Below are 21198 nucleotides of genomic sequence, written 5' to 3'. Positions count from 1 at the left end.
AGAGTGAAAATACAAAATATTTCTACAACTGATAATATTACACAAAAATACGTTTATTTCTTTTGTAACAGAATAATTACACTATCTTTTGGTATACAAATATCATTCCTAAACAACGTATTTTGGAAGTTACATAAAAAAAGCTAAAAATGTGACTTTCATCCCCGCTCTCCCCTATTTACGGTGAACTTCTTGGTAATTGAAGCAAAGGAGTAGATACTATACCTAACTTTTTCTAGAAGTTAGTAAATATTTAGACGTTCGGCAGTCATGGAGAACTGGAAAGAACTTTGTTATCACTACATAGTATAAAACAAAGTCGCTTTTTCTGTCCCTATGTCCCTTTGTATGCTTAAATCTTTAAAACTACGCATTAGATTTTGATGCGGTTTTTTAGGGTTCCGTAGCCAAAATGGCAAAAACGGAACCCTTATAGTTTCGTCATGTCCGTCTGTCCGTCTGTCCGTCTGTCCGTCTGTCACAGCCGATTTACTCGGAAACTATAAGTACTACAGTGATGAAATTTGATGGGAATATGTGTTGTATGAACCGCTACAAAAATATGACACTAAATAGTAAAAAAAAGAATTGGGGGTGGGGCCCCCCATACATGTAACTGAGGGATGAAATTTTTTTTTTCGATGTACATACCCGTGTGGGGTATCAATGGAAAGGTCTTTTAAAATGATATAAAGTTTTCTAAAAAACATTTTTCTTAAAGTGAACGGTTTTTGAGATATCAGCTCTCAAAGTCGTAAAAAGTATGTCCCCCCCCCTCTATTTTTATAACTACGGGGTATAAAATTCTAAAAAAAATAGAGGTGATGCATGCTAATTAACTCTTTCAACGATTTTTGGTTTGATCAAAGTATCTCTTATAGTTTTTGAGATAGGTTGATTTAACTGTAATTTATTATATTTGCTGCTACGGAACCCTTTGTGCGCGAGCCCGACTCGCACTTGGCCGGTTTTATTTAATAGATAAAGTGATTCAAGAGGAAGGTTTTAGTATATAATTTATTAGATTTTAGACAAAGCGGGCGAAGCCGCGGGCGGTAAGCTAGTATAATAAATAAAATTTATTATATAATGAATGTTTATAAATAATACAATGTATATAAATTGAGCAATAAAGCAGCTATAATATAAAAATCGGTTCACTCATAGAAAAGATATATGATATTATGATAGTGTTGCAAAGATAAAATAATACAGGCGAATAGAGAACCTCCTCCTTTTTTGCTGTCGGTGAAAATAGATGAAATAGCAAGAAGTTTTTATAGTTACAAGTTTCAGTCGTTTATAAGCTTCGGAAGTTTTCGTGAAATTGTAGAGACTCATAATTATTTCATACACCGCACCGCTATGTTTTGACTGTATGATTGATGCATCCATACTAATATTATAAATGCGAAAGTAACTCTGTCTGTCTGTCTGTTACTCAATCACGCCTAAACTACTGAACTAATTTGTATGAAATTTGGCATGGAGATATATTGATACCCGAGAAATGACATAGGCTACCTTTTATTGCGAAATATGTACCACGGGCGAAGCCTGGGCGGACCTCTAGTAATACATATTATAAATGCGAAAGTGTGTTTATTCGTTTTAATGTGACATGGCCATGGGTCTTAGATCATTAAATGATCTAAGCCATGGGTAGATAACTTTTGACAGCTGTGAAACGACTCATACTAATGCGAATTTAACATCAGGGGAATCCGCGGGCAAAGAAAAATATATGAATACTAGATTTCCGCCCGCGGCTTCGCCCGCGTTTTCAAAGGAAAACCCGCATAGTTCCCGTTCCCGTGGGATTTCCGGGATAAAACCTATCCTATGTGTTAATCCAAGTTACCCTCTATATGTGTGCTAAATTTCATTGTAATCGGTTCAGTAGTTTTTACGTGAAAGAGTAACAAACATCCATACATCCATACATCCATACATCCATACATCCATACATCCATACATCCTTACAAACTTTCGCCTTTATAATAGTATTAAGATTAAGATTAAGATTGTTTTCAATAAAAATGATGATGATGATATTGTTCATGAAATTAATAATAATTCCATAATTCCAGGGCCCTGTTGAAAGCGCCCAACGACCGGGCGAGTTTATAGTTTTATACGTTCGCTAGCTATGCAGATAGCCATTCTGCGCACGCGCGGCCTGTGGATAGAGAGCCTAGAGAGCATATTATAGCATACTTTAATCAGTCGTAAAAATTTCCAATTTTAGGAAGATTAGAAAAATGATTTTAACAATAGTTAGGGAAATTTCGATTGACAGAAAAATTACGATAAGTCAGGAAAAAATTCTATAAGTCAGGAAAATTTCCAAAAGTCGGGGAAATTTCTATAAGTTGGAAAATTTCCATAAGAAAGGAAAATTTCTGATGATGATGAATGATGAGGAAAATTTCTATAAACAAGGAAAATTTATATACGCCAGGAAAATTTGTATACCTCAGGAAAAATTCTATAAGCCCGGAAAATTTTTATATGCCAGGAAAAATCCATAAGTCGGGAAAATTACGATAAGTCGGGAAAATTTCTATAAAAAAGGAAAATTTTCATAAGTCCGGATAATTTCTATACGTCAGGAAAAATTCCATAAGTCAGGAAAATTTCTATGCGTTGGGAAAATTTCTATAAGCCAGCAAAATTTCTTTAAGCCAGGAAAATTTCTATACGCCAGGAAAAATCCATAAGTCAGGAAAATTACGATAAGTCAGGAAAATTTCTATAAGAAAGGAAAATTTACATAAGTCCGGAAAATTTCTATACGTCAGGAAAAATATTATGGATAAATTATGATAAAATAAATAAATAAATAATAAATAAATACACTTTATTTAGCACCAAATAAAAACAGACAATATAGTCCATTGAATGAGTCCCTCCAAGGGGGGTCTAGAGTGCGTGAGTTAGTAACGTAAGATGTTTCTTCGGAAACATGTCAAGAGTCCCTAGGTAATAAACATACTAAAACCCCGGGACACTAGGAGGAGCCCCGGAGTGGGGGGAGGGGGGAAATGGGTCCATTTTTTCATTTTTCGCTTAAATCTCAAAAACGGTACATGTTAGAGAAAAACTTTTAAGGAAAAGTTGAAAGGCCATAAAATTATCTACAAGTTGTACCTACATCATTTTTTCCTATATCCTACCGTTTCTGAGTTATACGCAGTAAAAAATGATTTTCGCTCAAACAATTTCCCCATACTACACATCAATCGATCAAAAAATATTTCTTTCTTCCAAAAAACTCAAATGTGCAACTTGTGACCGGTACTGATAGATTGCTCTGAATTAGGCCTATGATTGGTAAAATAAACACATTCCTCCATGGAAGCCTTTAGGAGGAATCGATTGTCAAAATATTATATTAGGGTAGTTTGAGTTACTGAACTTGATCTTTTTATTTTTTTCTTCCAAAAAACTCAAAAGTGCAACTTGTGACCGGTACAGATAGATTGCTCATAATTAGGTCTATCATTGATAAAAATACCAGATTCCACCACGGAGGCGTTTACGGGGAATTGAATTTTGATTAGGGTAGTTACTGAATATGATCTTTTTATTTTTTTCTTCCAAAAAACTCAAAAGTGCAACTTGTGACCGGTACTGATAGATTACTCTTAATTAGGTCTATCATTGATAAAAAAACCAGATTCCACCATGGAGGCGTTTAGGAGGTATTGAATTTTATTAGGGTAGTTACGATACTTGAACTTTTTAACTAACTACACTAATAAAATTCAATTCCCCGTAAATGCCTCCATGGTGGAATCTGGTTTTTTTATCAATGATAGACCTAATTATGAGCAATCTATCGGTACCGGTCACAAGTTGCACTTTTGAGTTTTTTGGAAGAAAAAAAATAAAAAGTTCAAGTATCGTAACTACCCTAATAAAATTCAATTCCCCGTAAACGCCTCCGTGGTGGAATCTAGTATTTTTATCAATGATAGACCTAATTATGAGCAATCTATCTGTAACGGTCACAAGTTGCACTTTTGAGTTTTTTGGAAGAAAAAAATAAAAAGATCAAGTTCAGTAACTCAAACTGCCCTAATATAATATTTTGACAATCGATTCCTCCTTAAGGCTTCCATGGAGGAATGTGTTTATTTTACCAATTATAGACCTAATTAAGAGCAATCTATCAGTACCGGTCACAAGTTGCACTTTTGAGTTTTTTGGAAGAAAAAAATAAAAAGATCAAGTTCAGTAACTCAAACTACCCTAATATAATATTTTAACAATCGATTCCTCCTAAAGGCTTCCATGGAGGAATGTGTATAATTTACCAATTATAGACCTAATTAAGAGTAATCTATCAGTACCGGTCACAAGTTGCACTTTTGAGTTTTTTGGAAGAAAAAAATAAAAAGATCAAGTTCAGTAACTACCCTAATCAAAATTCAATTCCCCGTAAACGCCTCCGTGGTGGAATCTGGTATTTTTATCAATGATAGACCTAATTATGAGCAATCTATCTGTACCGGTCACAAGTTGCACTTTTGAGTTTTTTGGAAGAAAAAAATAAAAAGATCAAGTTCAGTAACTCAAACTACCCTAATATAATATTTTGACAATCGATTCCTCCTAAAGGCTTCCATGGAGGAATGTGTTTATTTTACCAATCATAGGCCTAATTCAGAGCAATCTATCAGTACCGGTCACAAGTTGCACATTTGAGTTTTTTGGAAGAAAGAAATATTTTTTGATCGATTGATGTGTAGTATGGGGAAATTGTTTGAGCGAAAATCATTTTTTACTGCGTATAACTCAGAAACGGTAGGATATAGGAAAAAATGATGTAGGTACAACTTGTAGATAATTTTATGGCCTTTCAACTTTTCCTTGAAAGTTTTTCTCTAACATGTACCGTTTTTGAGATTTAAGCGAAAAATGAAAAAATGGACCCATTTCCCCCCTCCCCCCACTCCGGGGCTCCTCCTAGTGTCCCGGGGTTTTAGTATGTTTATTACCTAGGGACTCTTGACATGTTTCCGAAAAAACATCTTACGTTACTAACTCACGCACTCTAGAACTTTTTATTCAATGGACTAATATAACAAAAGAAAAAAAAGACAATATAATATATAGCCAAAAAGGCGGCCTTATCGCTACTGAGCGATTTCTACCAGGCAAAATACGTATTTTAAGGTGAAAGAAACGATTCAACTATAAATTTATACATATTTAAACATGGTATGCATAATAAATAACCTTATATTTCGTGTTTCTCAGAAATAATTCAGAAGAGAACTTAATACAACGGTTCCGTGAGATGGGAGAGGATACGGAAGATTGCTCTAAACCGTTGTTAGGCGAATGTGAAGGTAATATTATTATTTACTAGATTTCCGCCCGCGGCTTCGCCCGCATTTTCAAAGGAAAACCCGCATAGTTCCCGTTCCCGTGGGATTTCCGGGATAAAACCTATCCTATGTGTTAATCCAAGTTACCCTCTATATGTGTGCTAAATTTCATTGTAATCGGTTCAGTAGTTTTTACGTGAAAGAGTAACAAACATCCATACATCCATACATCCATATTCCATACAAACTTTCGCCTTTATAATAGTATTAAGATTAAGATTTAATTAGGTATTTAATTTGATAGATAAATTAAAAAATTTAATCAGAGAGATAATGTAAAAAGCAGTTTTAACTTTTAATCTTACTAATATTAGAATAAATGCCAAAAAGTTTGTGAGGATGTGTGTGTGTTTGTTACTCTTTCACGCAAATACCTGAACCGATTACACTGAACCGATTACAATGAAATTTTGCACACATATAGAAGGTAACTTGGATTAACACGTAGGGTAGGTTTTATCCCGAAAATCCCACGGGAACGGGAACTATGCGGGTTTTCCTTTGAAATCGCGGGCGAAGCCGCGGGTGGAAATCTAGTACTAAATAAAAACCTTAGTTCCAAAAACTTATTACAACGCCCTCCAATATAAATCATAAGGTTATTTCAATTGAATGTGGAAATTGAACCTGTGTTCCAATAATTATACCAACGTCATGCTTTTCCACATTTGTAGGTACAAAATGAACTACGAAAAAGTAGATAATTGAAATATTTTACTTATCTTTAATCGATATATTTTGAGAACCGATATAAATGTGACTAGTGGTTAGGATAGTATATAGTCACCGATAAAATGTGATTGGCAAGTGACAACACACAGCCTAAGCTGCTAGGATAAATCGTATAGTTCAGGATCCATCGCCCATTTTTGCAATTGATTACTATCAAGCTAATTTTCCGTGAGTAGCTTTATTTTGATGAGACGCCCAATAATTTCTTGTACGAAACTCTCGATTGTGGTAGCTTACAGAGGTAACAAGGATAAAATGTTTTGATTTGATGGTTCTCAAATATTTTATTTTATTTTATTTAGAGAAAAGTTGAAGAATAAAATACATTTTTTTATAAATAATTTTATTAAAACTGGCCTTATCTTAATACGAACTTAAAATCTACACAAATTATATTTTATTAATTGGTAAGTACAACATAAAATTCTTAGCTGGTTGTTATCGGTCTAACCGCACAACTAACGTACCGATGACATATTTAGGTATACTATACCTATTGTACAAATATTGAAATTCGTAGGTTTTCATTTTTGTTCAAAAAACGAAGGTAATTACAGATCATTTGTTCCTAAACCATTCATATTATCAACGAAAGTTTGAGAACTTTAATATTTTTAAACAAAGATAGTATGTAGCTAGTACAATTATGTAGTTATTTTATAAAGATATTTTATATTATTACTGCTTTGGTGTTCTAGCCGTTTATTTCAGTAAGTATCTACATATTATGTTACTAACTACTGGTTACGTACGGAAAAGAAATTAAATATAACGATATATTATGCTCCGTACATAAAACGAGGAAATAAAAATTGAAGAATTAATATTGAATTAATACGAATACACATATTAGGTACTTATGATAGAACATTAAGTTAAAATTATAATTCAATATCTACTTAAATCATAAGTTTTAAAGTTCCTGTAAAATTCAAATATTATTTTAATCTGTTTTCGCATTTTTGTAATTTCACAGAAATATGGCATGAAACTGAAGATTAAAAGTTAAAACGGCCTTTTATCACCTTCTAAGGAAGCGAAATGGGCGATGCCAGGGAAGTTGCATTGGAATTGACTTTCACGGCATAATTTAATCTATAGGAACGAAGCCGCTGGTGAAAAGAAAAGCTGGTGCTAATAATGCGAGAAAAACCCAAATTATGTATTTTCTTATTAAAAAAATATAAAATAAATGGTCGTTTTATCTACATTCTCTACATCTATATAGGTAAGAGTTTGAAATGAATCATTAACGTCTATGGTAGAGCGGATAGACCTATATTTACAATGGTATTTATGAAAAATGGTAACCTATGGTAGTAGCTTTCTTAAATTTGACTCAGTGACGGTAATCACATTTTATGATATTTATTATAACACCAAATGAGAATTGAGATTTCGTATGAAATGTTTACTTAAATAGTTATTACAATTTTTGTTTGGTAACGTGAACGTCTTATTGTTTAGTGGTTACACAAATATTTTGTAAAATAATAAATCAAATGCACAGCAAAATAAATAAAATGGTAAATTATTAAACTTAAATGAATCTAACAGAGAACTTATTGTAAAATTAACTAAGTTTTATAAATAAAGCGTTTTACACTCGACTACAAGACACTTTACTTTGGTTTTTTCAATAGACTTAAATTCACTCATTTTACATTCGTTACGTGAAACAGATATATCTACACATCTAATAATACATAATTATTAATTAATATACATACAAACACCATTTACTTAAGATTAATTATACAACATTTCATACACATACAATCTGCTGTGCAAACAATTTTTAAAATTTCACTTGTCAAAAGTAAATATTTGTACTAACTCACACCGAATTAAAAATATATAAACACAGTCTACTCGTGGAATGGTTATTAATAAGATACTTTTACATCTAGTTTTCCTAGATTATTTAATATTTTAATTATGAAGAGGCAGTTGTGTCGATAACGCGAATAATTTTATTTAAAATTATATGCGTACCGCTTAGCGTACCGACAACCCCAATTATTTCGAAGAAAAAAACTATACGTACCGTTAGACTTGACTAGGAATTAAACGCATTGAAGTCATAAAAAATAGAATGCATATATTATAATTCCTACAGCTTATTGTAAATATTAACTAAATACTTATAAGCTTATTAAAGAAAAGTTCCAATGGACGGATAGCTGAAAAAAATAGCGATGACCACGTAGTGTCTAAGATCTTTATGGCAAGGTACATTATTACGTTATAGTAAAAGGCATTTTAAGGCACTTATTCAGAAAAAAAGTGGATTCTACTAGTTTACATAGTTATACATATTAAATATTTTGTTACACACTTTCTAGAAGCAGCTTTTATTTTCTGTTAAAGTTCCCAGTACCCACTAACTCAATAAATGCAATGATGGCAACAACAATTAAAATGCTCTTTGGTTATATTTATTGCTCTCCGGGACAATAGATATTTTTGTTTTAAATGCGTCAATTAAAAATATGTTATATGCATTGGAAAACTTGAGTTTAAAAATGTTTATTTGAGTCATAAAAATCTATTTAGTTAGTAACAAGTGGTGCTAGGGAGGTGGTTTCCTCTCCGTAGTATCGGTAACGAGCTGTCAAGTTTGTATTGGGAGTCTCTATTGCATCTGAATGCTGTGAGTCCCGGTGTCGGCGTAGGTCCACCTTTCGCTGGAAAGCTTTGTCGCATAGACCGCATGAGAAAGGTTTGTACCCCGTATGTTTACGCATATGCGTGATAAGGTTCGAGCTTTGGCTGAAAGCTTTTGAGCATACGACGCATTTATGGGGCTTTTCACCTGTAACAAGCAAACATATACATAGTTTTATAATTTAAATCAGACAATATTAATGAATGTATTGATACTACTCAGGCAATTTTGCGATCATAAACCGTAATGTACAAAATAGTTTGAGGATTTCATAAGAGAAGTTGAAATATGATAATAAATAAGTACTAGATCACTGCACTAGTCGGATATCCAATGTACATAATATATGCCGTCACGTACAAACAAATATATTATATTCAACAACTTTAGAAAAGTTAGGCGATCATAGATGCAAAATGCTCTACGATAGAAAAAATAACATTATCAAATTTAATCTATATGCATACGAAGTAGTATAATGTAAATGTAGTAAGTATAATGTACTATGTATAAAAAAATAAATTATTGCCGCTTATCCAGAAGCGAGATATAATCCGCAACTGTATTTTTTCTTTTTCTGCAACTTTACTTTTATAAATCCCGCAAGTTGCTCTACCCATAGCGAAACTTGTACACCCCGACTACAAGTAGGTAGGTATGTATCGATACATTCGTATAAGTACATAAAAATTAATTTGGAATCTTATTGAAAACTCGAATGCGTTTAAGCAAAAAACTAAAATGTTGTTTTATAGATAGAACAGGATTTAAATCGTCTCTTTGTTTGTAGTGTGATCGCACGTGAAGGTCTGCGAAGGCTGAGCAGCTAATTGCAGGCCAGGCCACATTTTGGAATATTGATCATGAGGTATTTATCGGATGGACCAGTACCTTGTAAGGTTACTGTAAATCATTCGGAACTATTTGCAGACGTGACGAGATGTCTCAGCGGAGACAAATATGTCCACATTGCTTTTTTGCATAGTTAATTCATCTCGTTGAAGTTTCTTGAAGTGGTTAAATAAAAATATATTATTTTGAATGGTTGACTACAATTGTCCCTGGAATCTGCTTTATTTGGATCGATAATAGATTTGGAAGGAAAATAGATGTTAACTAAATACCTTAATATTGTGTGTAATTTCGTTAATTAAATTAACATATAAGTATCTATATAACGCACACAATATGATACAAAATTTTTGTTAACGCAAGTGCTAAAGAGCTAGAGCTAAAGAGTTGTGGTGATCAAAATTAAAAACTTTGTCCTTTTATTATTAGGCAGATAGACATTTTGAGTCCAGTAATTTCAACTATGTATATAAGTCCTTCTGTTAGTAACTGTATTTACCAATGTATATACATATAACGATTATATATAGGTACAGTAAATTCTTTATATATCCAAAACTGATAAATAGCACCGGAAAACAGAACATATTAAGATTTAATTGCGACCTCATTGAAAAATGCTGGGATGGGTTGCAGTGAGGAGCGTCGCCTATTTTTTGCTCATTGGAAATTCATTAACGCGTCGTACACTGGCAGCGATTTGCCGTCATGCAAGGTAAATGCGCTGCCTTGTTATCAATAACATTCATCGATTTCGTACTTTTATTGTTATTGATATTGTCTTGATCTATAAAACATTCATAATTCGCCTTAAAAAAAGAGTATAACGGAACTTAATAAACCTAATTATAATTATATACATAGGTATAGGAAGGAAAATAAACCAGTGCATCTTGCATATATCAATACATAGTTAATTCTCTATTTTTCATCAAATACCTACCCGTCACGCGTCGTCGAAATGACACCTTGTACAAGCAAGGCCCTTTATTAAACTATAACACTTGTACTAAAATCGTTAGTAAACTCAAATTATAGTGACCGTTTTACGTAACTTTATTTCTTGTAGTGCTGTAATTTTGAATATTATCTTCAATCAAACGAGTAAAGTTTCAAAGTGTGTATTACAATTTTGTCAGTGTTACAAATTAGAATAATTTATATGCGTTGTATCGAAGTAAATACGTGATAATAGGAGTTAATAATTATGGTGTTTTAAATTACAATTAAATTACCTGTATGTATGTAGGTGTGTTTCTTCATATCCGACTTTTGATGGAAGCGCTTGCCGCAGTATTGGCACGGGTACGGCCTGGTGTCGGAGTGAATGAGGAGATGAGTAGATAGGGTGCTGCTGCGTTTGAAGCATTTTCCACATTGCTTGCACTAAACAAAACAAAACATTCGTTAATATTTTTTAAATATTTTTCCTAATAAAGTTATGATTATTAAATATATCAAATAAAATATTTTTTTTTTCAATTAAAGCCGTTGTAATGACGTTGATTCAATGTAAAAATAAATAAAAACGTAGACAAGTAGATCGACGCTAGCTAATAATATAATAATTACAGGGCAGTTGAAACTTGAAACCCCTTTCTTCGCTGTTCTTTGATTTTTCAACCCGTGTTAAACTTTCCAAGGCTGTAATTAACATTTGTCAATGTATGATTAATACTGGGTTTTAATAAATCGTATTTTTTTACAATTACGGATAATTACGAAGTATCGATTGAAATTGTAAAACAGTTAACTCTCAGCAGGCGGTTATAATTTAAAGACAATTGAAACCTCATTTGCATACTTAACAAACAAATTCTTAAGCCGTTTCTTCCGAAGATATTGTTACAAAAGATTCAAATTTTAGATTTATTTGATCAGATGTTGTTAGAATTGAATAGAAAATCACCTACGGGCTACGTGTTATGACGCAATAAATAGTAGATCTATACTAACATACTATTGTTCAATGGTATTTCTTTATTCAAATGAGTAAATATATGTAGAAAGATTTAAGAAGTTCAACTCACTCATGGAACAGGTTACGTACGTATATGTAGGATTTTTATTATAAAATCTAAATTCTTCATCGGAATAAAGGCGGTTTTTTAAACAATATATAATATATATTACATTTTCCCGGCCGTCGCCTAATAACGTAACGTAATATGTGTAAAATGGCTGTATCTAGGTATATACCACCTGTCCCGCGAAATTTTGGAGGGAATCCTTTAAAATAACGGAAAAAGCAAGTATGCCGCTATTAGTCGGGTGGTTAGCCCGTTAAGTATGCGGCAAATGATAACCGAACACAAATCCGAGTAGCGGCCTGTGACAGTTGGCGAGGCAGCTGCCTCACCTCGCGCCTACAAAAACTCCTAGTTTTTTGATAGCCTTTTTATATCGATGCATTTTCTTATAAACAACACAGGTGCTGGCGAGGGTGAGTCCATCCACATATGGTTATCGGTATTTAAACATGGACTGAGGTTTAAAATGTTTATTAAATAATTTTTTATTAGATTTCATGAGGTCAAATATAAAAAGATATAAAGAAAATTTAAGCGAAAACAATTTTAACTCACAATGAACAGAAGTTAAAAAAAAATTGGAATTAGTTTAATGATTCAAAAAATGTGTGATTTACTAATATTGACACAATATGTATTGATGTTTTGCCTGAATATAGTATATAAAAAACAATATAACAAAAGGTACCCAGACTTCGTTTCGCGTCGCTGTGCATGATAACAATGTACCTAAATACTGAACTTATCATACTTTGACGTAGAAAGTATCCGTTCTATCAAAACAACTTAAAAATATTTAATATTATTCCTAAAATAGACGTGTCTAAAATGCCACCCGAAGAAACGAACGTATTAAAATGCAAGAAGATGTTCAAAGGCAGTGTGTAGCCTCGAATAGCATAAGACGTGCGACTTGTTTCGATACAAGAGTACTTATTAAGCCAGGGGCAACTTTTGCTATTTGATTTGTAAAAAAACCGATACTGGTTTGCTATTTAAAAGCATTTTGAGCGGAAATTGTACAGTTATCCCGATCTCGTTAAAGGATGTCGCAATTCATTGACCGTTCCCTTGAAGTTTTTCTTTTTTTTTATTATAGTGATAATTAAATGACAACAGTACATACCTGAAATGATTTTTCAGTCTTGTTTTCATTTTTGAGTAATAATGAAAAGTTGATGTCTGCCGCAGGGGGTGGGAATGTTTGATAGGCGGGCGCGGAGGGGCAGCGACGAGGCTCAGAGCTGGAGATGTGGTCTTCATCAGGACTGCTGCGACAGCGCTTGACCAGTTCCAGCGGCACGTCACCGTCGTCCTGCGCGTCCCAGCGTCCCGTGGAAGAGTCTGTGTCTCTGTCTTGCTCTCGTTCGCAAGCACTACCGGGCGACCATATTTGACGATTTTTTGTCGATAAATTTAAAGGCAGCTCTTCTTCGTCATCTGAAACAAATGTATTGTTCACAGTTTTCATGCGATCATTTGAAAGTCAGTCGGGTCATATGGGACGTCTATAATTCTATGAGTGTTCATGAAATCTGTACAGGTGCGCTGGTATTTGTTGATTGCGTCATGTCTACCTTTACAATACAATTTAAGATATGGTACCTAGTATGCAACAATGAAAAATAATTCTTTTTTATTTAATCATTATTTAATTAACATAACATTTAAAAGAAAAAAGAATAAGCGTTAACGTTCTCTGTTTAAAAGTAAATTGAAAAAGTTAAAACGAAATCAAATGTTTTCGAATCTAGGTCCTCCTCATTAGTTATCTATATCGTACACCCGTAACCTACACGAGTGTGGATAACGTGTCTTTTGAATAATCAAAGAATTTATGTAGGTACGGTATGCGGCGCTTGTAAGACGGTAGGTACACGATTTTCCTTGGCGAATTGGAAACATGTAACTTTGCTTCGCTCATGGAGGTAAACGACATGTAAACGACGTCGTATCAGCGCTGCGAGTTATTAATCGCTGTACAGCACTGATAACTATTCTAATGAGGGAAACATGAGAAGTCTTTAAGGAGGCCGAGGTGAAGTTTTGATAGAATATATTGTCGTCAACGTTTCGTAATTCGTCAGAACTTTTTCAAGTAGAACTCATGAAACACAGAATGATTACATTTAAGATATCAGGTTTTAACTGGCTACAAGCAAGGTCACCTACATTGACGTCAATATTTCGATAACACGCTTAGCATCTTTAGTTTATAATTCATGCATTTGGTAATCAACAATTATAGGTATAGTTTTCTAATAAATATTATCAAATTACCTTCTCGTGGTGGCGTGTGTCTCATATGGTCGAGAGGTGGAACAAAGTTGGGTGAAGCTCGTGGCAGCAGTAGGGGCCATACTCCTGCGCCGCCGTAAAGCGCACCCAGCCCGCTGCAGTACATCAAGGCCCCGAGCTCTATTTGAACGCAATTAAAAATAAAGTTATATTTATACCGAAGATAAAATGCAACCTATTAAAAAACGGTTCAATAAATAAGAATATTCGTGTTTATTTTAATTTTACCTGTAGCTCTAGCATATTGCTTGAGTGCTCTCCCTGCAATTTCAATGTCTCCCAGTTGTAACATGTCTAGTCGGTTATGTGAAAGGGAATCTGGGGAGTGTGGTGGTGACTTCGTAGATGTCGGCGAGTGAGGAGACACACTCCGTTCGGGTGACGGGAAACGCTGTGCCGGCGGCGATGAGGCTTGGAACTGCTCTGCCAGCCGAGACAGAAGGACGTGGCGTGACATCCTGCAAAAATAATAGTCTTAATACGCGTTTTTTGAATTCTTATTACACACTTACAATTCGGTGATTCTCTTATCAAATAAAAGACGTCATGGCAATGCAGTTTGTTAGCGCATTTATTTGATTTTTTTGCAATTCACAAGCCAAAATGTATATTTTCTAATTTTTTAACTGTAATATACATTTAATTAATAAAACGATGTTTCTATACATTACAAACCATTTCACTTCCATTGTGTTCAATTGATTTGCGTGGATATGAATATCAAATGTATATTTGCTAAAATGTCGATTTAAAGCTTAATGCGAACAGATTTTAAACAAAATTTTATGAATATATCTAAAGACTCTAAAGACTGCACTCATGCATTTAGTGGTCGATATGTCAAAACATCTGTGTAAATATTAAATAATTTGGATTTTAAAACATAGTTTTCAAGATTTAATTTTTGGTCACGCTACACAAAGCAAACGTTATTAATGAGCAATCACGACATATGTAATGCGACGTACAGCTAATACTGATCCTACAGCAGTAGTGTACGAATACACCTTTGTCATCAAAGTTATTACGTGACCATCACCATTAGCGCCCATCTAACAATTTGTTGACAGCTCTCGCCTTGATTAATCCGCTCAACTGTTTGTCGACAACGAATCGTATTAAAAGCTCAATCAAGTAAATGAAGAATCAGAATAATGAAAGTGGACGGTACGGTGCGGCACCCGTTGCGTACGCGCATTAATAATTCACGATATATCGGACTGAAACAATCTTCATTAGACTAAAAAGCATTAGACTTCACCCATCGTGTTTCTAATCCATGTCAAATAACACAAATATATTAAAGCGAAGGTGTGTTGGTATTAGGTTATTACTTAACTGACCGACTAAATCAAAATATTACGATCACAATCATCGGGAATGAATTGCCAAATTTGTAATTAACGTTGGGGAAATAATTAAGTGACAGAGGGTGATATATATCTGACGAATCCACCTGTATTAACGGTACCTTTGTTTGTCATAAAGATGTTATCATAATTAAGACTTGGGTCCGATTGATACGTCTACACGTGTAATAAATTCCTAACTAACACAGAGTTTACAATACAAACAGCTGAATGCAATTGCTTCAAGCTATTACTGGTAATTGAGTAAGGAGCGTAATGCGAGGGTTGAGTGTTGCAATTTTTTGTTCTATTAAAGCAAGTTTTCATTAGGTGGTGAGTGGCAATTATAACCGTCGTGTCTTACTACTCATTTTCATAGGTAGATATTAGTGGTATTGGTATTAGTTTAGTGGGAACCGCCAAGTGTTCCCTTGAAGATTCCAACATTAATTAATTTATCAGGCCGATATAATCTTCAACGACCTTTAGGAACCCATTATGTATTTTCAAAATAAAAAGAAAGTTATTGTAAGCCACAATCTGAAAAATTAATTGGCTCTATATTTATACTGTAAAAAACCAAATCTCTATATTTTTGCGAGAACTAAAACATATTTTTTCATCGAAGTTCCTAATACTTAGCGTTACTTTATATCTAGGTATTGATTAACTAGCGATCCGCCCTGTGAACGAGTACTTCCTGAGTATTCAAATAATTGAACAAACAAATACATAAATTCTTTGTTTTATATTATAAAAAACAGATTAATATATTTTTTACAATTAGATACTTAGAAACATACCATGGAACTTATCGTTACTTATATTGACCAAAATAATTTAATTGTTGTAGATTTAAATCATTTATAGAGCTTTACAACATTTTACATTGCTCTAACTTTATAAAAGCATTTCCACTGATAGGCCTTCCTTACTTTGACTTAAATTTTTTATATGATTTTTTGATTCACTACTAATACTCATAGAGCCTGTGTGAAATTCTAGTTACTTAAATACCCGGCTTGGGGCCCAAAGACGGAAAAAATACTGGGTTCGATTCCGATAAGATTGTTTTAACAATGACATGATTCTTTCTTGCATTGTTAAGTGGTAATAGATATTACTTATACATTCAATAGGTAGATACCTAATTAGTAACAAAAATAAATAAGTTGTACCAAATGGGCCGTGGGCGTTTCAAACCCAAATACATTTTATATTTAATTTAATTAATAATAATTTTTAGTTTTTTCATTTATCTACTTTTATCCGAGACTCATAAATATCAAATGTTGTGTAAAACATTTAAATTTTCACTTCAATTTAAAATAATGACCCCTGCAAGATTCACAGGATATAAAATTAATTAGGTAAACTAACAAAATTGCCAACAATTTTGTATAAATTGAAATATTATGAAAAAAAAGAAGTTAAAGAAAGAGTGATATACCTAACCTTATTTAAAAATATTAAATATCTTGATTTTAAAATTAAAAATATTTTAAACGAAATAAAATAAACGTAAAAACACTAAAGAAAAATTGGGCGGCAAACTGTTTGACTTGTGTACCTACCTAAGTGTTTAAAATCCTCATAATTATTCATAATTCAAATGCAGTAGGTATGTAATCAGAATTAAATCATAACAATAAAGTAAAAGGTTACTAATAAGTGGTTATTATTATATTAAGAAGCCATTGAAACATTGCAAAGGTAAAAATCTGAATTAGGGCTTACCTTGGGCGGCAAAGTTAATCACTGCAAGTTGTCACTGAATCACAGTAGAAATACACGATTTATATTATTAAGTTTTCTTTGTTCTCAGTTTGAAAGAAATAACCATGGTTTAGTATTCGTAAATACTAAACAATGTGTAACCGGCGAAGGCAGTGCGCTCGTAAAGGCTGCGTATATAGGTTGGAGAGGAATACAGTGTACGGTGTATCGCGCTCGGCGCCTGGCACCTGACTGAAATAAGGCTCGCGCGCCCCGATCAACCCAACTGCTCATCCACAATAGTTTTTTTCAACTTTGCCAACAAAAAACAACAGGTCTGGAGGCTACGCAATAAAGAAATGATTTGATAAAACGGCTATTTGACAGGTGACTCGCGTCGCATCTTCACATACATTGGCTAATTATTACTTGCACACAGCTAACTACGCTTAAGATATGCTGAAAAATGTCTTTACGCATACAAATGTGTGGAAATTAGTAGTTCTGGCCGTGCGACATTAAATTTTAGTCATTAGCAACTGTTGATTGTTCATAATAAATCACAATAATTGAACGATGATAATCAGAGTTGTATTAAATATTATGTGTATTATACAAGTTTTACAAAAAATGATACAAATAGAAATTACGTATCTACACTTTATTAAAACTGCAATCATTTTTTAATCAGAATGGATTTTGACAAATTGTCGAAGGGAAATAATTGGAGTAAAAATGTTTGATAAAATAAAATATTGATTATCATTATTGAGTATGTCATAACATATAATTCAATTAATATGGAGAAATAGTTTTTCGTAGGAAAGATAAAGCTCAGAGCTCAGATTTGTTTAGAGTACGGCCCCGCCCATCCGGCGCGATTGGTCATATGCTAGCGTTGGGCGGAGCGTTGCTTAGATGAACTTAGAAACAAAACTGCTTTTTGATTATTTAAAGAAATATATTCTTATTTAATTGCAATAGATATACATATTACTTTTATTGTTGATAACGCAATGCAATAATAAGATCGGCCTGATAAAAAATAATCCTAAAAAATCATCCTACATACCTAAAAGTAAAGACTCTATCTATCGGGCAAAAGATTATAGCAGCATCGATAAAAAATCGAGCTTTTTATTAGCAGTTTAATTGGATGTACCTACCGATTCCTTTTGACTCTATTTGACCCACTTGAAACATTGATGACAGATTTTAATCAAATTTTGAACATAAAGGATCGGTGACAATACAAAAATTACATTAGTACAATATTTTATTAAGGATTATTTTTTTGTTAAATTTGCCAGTATTTACTATTTAGGGTTCAGTGCTTATTTTAATAAATTAAATAACATTAAATTAATAAATTAATGTAAAAAAAACACAGAAGGTTCCTTCTTTAAAACGATGATGTAGGTGATTGTTTAAATTTAAATAAATTAAATCAAAAATATTTGATAATTAAAGCCTCCAAAGTAGGTACACTAATTAATTTTATCTGTGGAAAACATTATCCAAGGTAAAAACTATTACCTATTCATTCCGAATAGAGAGAGCTTAAGCTTGTAAAAATTGATTGATAAAATTTCATTGGAACGTGTATCTAAATCGAGGTTATCGAGTAGCGAGTACATTACTTAAGTAGGTACATACCTACGTAGGTACAGAACGTTGAAAGTTTCAAATCAATTTATTTAGGAAATTTTAATTAACTTTATCATACTAATTAAATTTATGTAGGTACATATTACTACGTTTGTAATTTGTAACTTTATGACATTTGTTAGCTGATGTATAGATATTTTTTTCTTTGATCGGTATTTTTTGTATAATATAAAAGTCTGGAGTTAATCTTTATTCTGAATTCATAATCTATACCTACTAATATTATAAAGCTGAAGAGTTTGTTTGTTTGAACGCGCTAATCTCGGGAACTACTGCAGGTCCGATTTGAAAATTTCTTTCGGTGCTAGATAGCCCATTTATCGAGGAAGTCTATAGGCTATATTATATCATCACGCTACGACCAACAGGGGTGGAGCAAGGAGGTGAAACCGCGCGGAGCAGCTAGTATGTAATAAAGACAGAATACTTGAAATAATCAAGGATTACCTAGATATTATTCCCAAGCGAGGAAAATACGATCATTTTCCTCGCTTGGGAATTTGAAATACCGAAAATCAGGAATGAAGTAGGTAGGTCTACCACCAAATATATCACTAAACATAATTTATATTACATAAGTAAGTACATAGTATAAATACATTTTTGTTCACAGCATTGGGCATTGAGTAACCGACATTTAAAAATTCTCTATTAAAATGTCGACAATATTAATAATTTGTTTTAAAACGTCTCTTGAAATATATCTCCTTACAATTACACCCTCATTAACGTGTCCACTTAAATGATATTACACACTCGATTAACCCCTTATAGCAATCTCGGGAAATTTAATTATACGGCTAATCTGCTTTGGTTACAAGGTATTTTATTACAGGCGGGAAATGTATGGTTTCAGTAGTGCTTCAGAGATGGGGTGTACAGCAGGCGCGAGGGTGCGCGGGGTGAGCGCGGGGTGCGGAGGTGCGGGCGGCGGGGCGGGGGCGGGGGAGGCTCGACACGCGTGGATGTAACGGCGAGCGCGTGGCGGCCCGTTAGCGCACATGTCACGCCGGCACGCGCGCGCGCAACTTTTTATCATCCTTTTTCTGACCGCATTTTTGCCTCCCTTTGTTCAAATTTTTGATGTTAGATTGCGGTACTGTTGATTATAATATGCCAATTCGGAAATTGTTTTGATTTTTGAGTCGATTGACGTGTATGTGATTGTAATTTTTTTTAATAATGAATTTTACTCGTTAAAGGTAGAGCATACCTAATACAATTAAATTATTCGGTAGGTACATGTTTAATGTGGTATTGTTGAAATTGTTATGTAATAAGGCCGGTTATGTGAAACACAACTTATGGTACAGTAACAGGATTATCTCTTTTAAAAAGAAGATGTTAATGGTTGATGACGAAAACCAGTTTATGGAAATAATTTAAGCCGTCCAGCGTGCGCGTTGGAGATTTTATTCCTTATTATAAGGCAGCTGAAGCACTAGGCTAAAACATAAGTTGCTGTTTATGTATAAGATTTCATTTTATGGGATGCTAGCAAAATATGTCATAGTTACGTTTACATGGCCGATAGATAAGCAAATCAAAAATAAAACTCGGTGGGTAGTTACGGGTTTGTTTCAGCTGCAGAACCGGTACTCGGACGGCTGACAGTGTCGTCCTCCGCCATTCCTCACAGTCAACTTTTATTAATTGGGCAGATGAGAACCACGGCCTCCTGATGAATGCACCGCCCTTATATGGGCAACAGTTCGCGAAACCTTTTATAGATTCTCAATTAAAAGTGTCTATTATGCTTAATAGGGCGGTCGGACATTGTTGAGTTTATAGAAACAAGAATATTTGCTTTAAGTGTAGGATAAAAAACGGGCATTATAACGGAAAGGACGATTAAGTGGAATAAAATATAGCGTAGGGGTGCGGGCGGCAGGTGGCTGCCGCTAGAGATGCTCCTCGAGCTCGATACAGCCTTATCGACAACGTCACAACACTAAGATAGTGCCAATCGACCAACCCTTTAATTAGTTATTATTGAAATCTATTAATTTCTTGGAAATACTTAAATGCAGGATCTTAAACTATTATAGAGTAGGTATTTAATATTATATTCATAAAGAAAATAATGGTTTATCATTGTAAGTAAATGTAGATAATATGATTCAAAACTATGTTCGATTTCTGCTATATTGTTAGAGTTGTTGGCTCTTGTTAGAGATTTTCCTTTTAGAATTATGTTTTAATAAGTTCAGTTTTTCAAAAATAATATCTCCCTTTAAATACATGTAAAATAATAAATATATTTATATAAATACCTTAGTAAAAGTAAAAAATTCTAACATGATGCCTTCTTCAAATTCTACATCTCTACATAAAATACATTAATTTAAAAAATCGATTGAAAAAAAATATCGATATTCAGAAAAGCCCTAATGGGTCTTGGGGCACCCTCAGTCGCGGTCGATAAGATTCAGAAGCACCCGCACCGCGACATGTGCGTGCGCGCCTTAACGGATTTATTCAAACAGCGC

General features: G+C 33.5%; 1 protein-coding gene across 1 annotated transcript; it reads right to left on the bottom strand.

Annotated features, from left to right (window-relative positions):
• Nucleotides 1-6682: 6682 nt before the first annotated feature.
• Nucleotides 6683-17409, bottom strand: LOC149490408 (uncharacterized). Its single transcript, XM_089710886.1, has 6 exons — nt 17063-17409; nt 14205-14434; nt 13959-14096; nt 12805-13118; nt 10884-11034; nt 6683-8943 (listed from the first exon to the last, which is right to left on the bottom strand). Exons 2-6 carry the CDS (start codon nt 14431-14433, stop codon nt 8681-8683), a joined length of 1095 nt encoding a protein of 364 aa, XP_089567012.1. The 5' UTR covers nt 14434; nt 17063-17409; the 3' UTR covers nt 6683-8680.
• Nucleotides 17410-21198: the final 3789 nt, after the last annotated feature.

Source organism: Colias philodice, chromosome 2 (assembly GCF_061535455.1).
Source record: "Colias philodice isolate Cphi_HAF_F1 chromosome 2, ilColPhil1 Martin Lab GWU primary, whole genome shotgun sequence".
In the NCBI taxonomy this organism is placed as follows: domain Eukaryota; kingdom Metazoa; phylum Arthropoda; class Insecta; order Lepidoptera; family Pieridae; genus Colias; species Colias philodice.
This window is presented reverse-complemented; position numbering and strand designations above follow the sequence as displayed.

Bases quoted from the DNA above. Each gene is read 5' to 3' on its own strand.
- LOC149490408 (XM_089710886.1), bottom strand. From the start codon at position 14,433: ATGTCACGCCACGTCCTTCTGTCTCGGCTGGCAGAGCAGTTCCAAGCC. The intron at 11,035-12,804 runs GTATGTACTGTT...TGTTTTGTTTAG, and splicing joins AGACTGAAAAATCATTTCAG to TGCAAGCAATGTGGAAAATG. The intron at 8,944-10,883 runs GTAATTTAATTG...TGCTTGTTACAG, and splicing joins ACACACCTACATACATACAG to GTGAAAAGCCCCATAAATGC.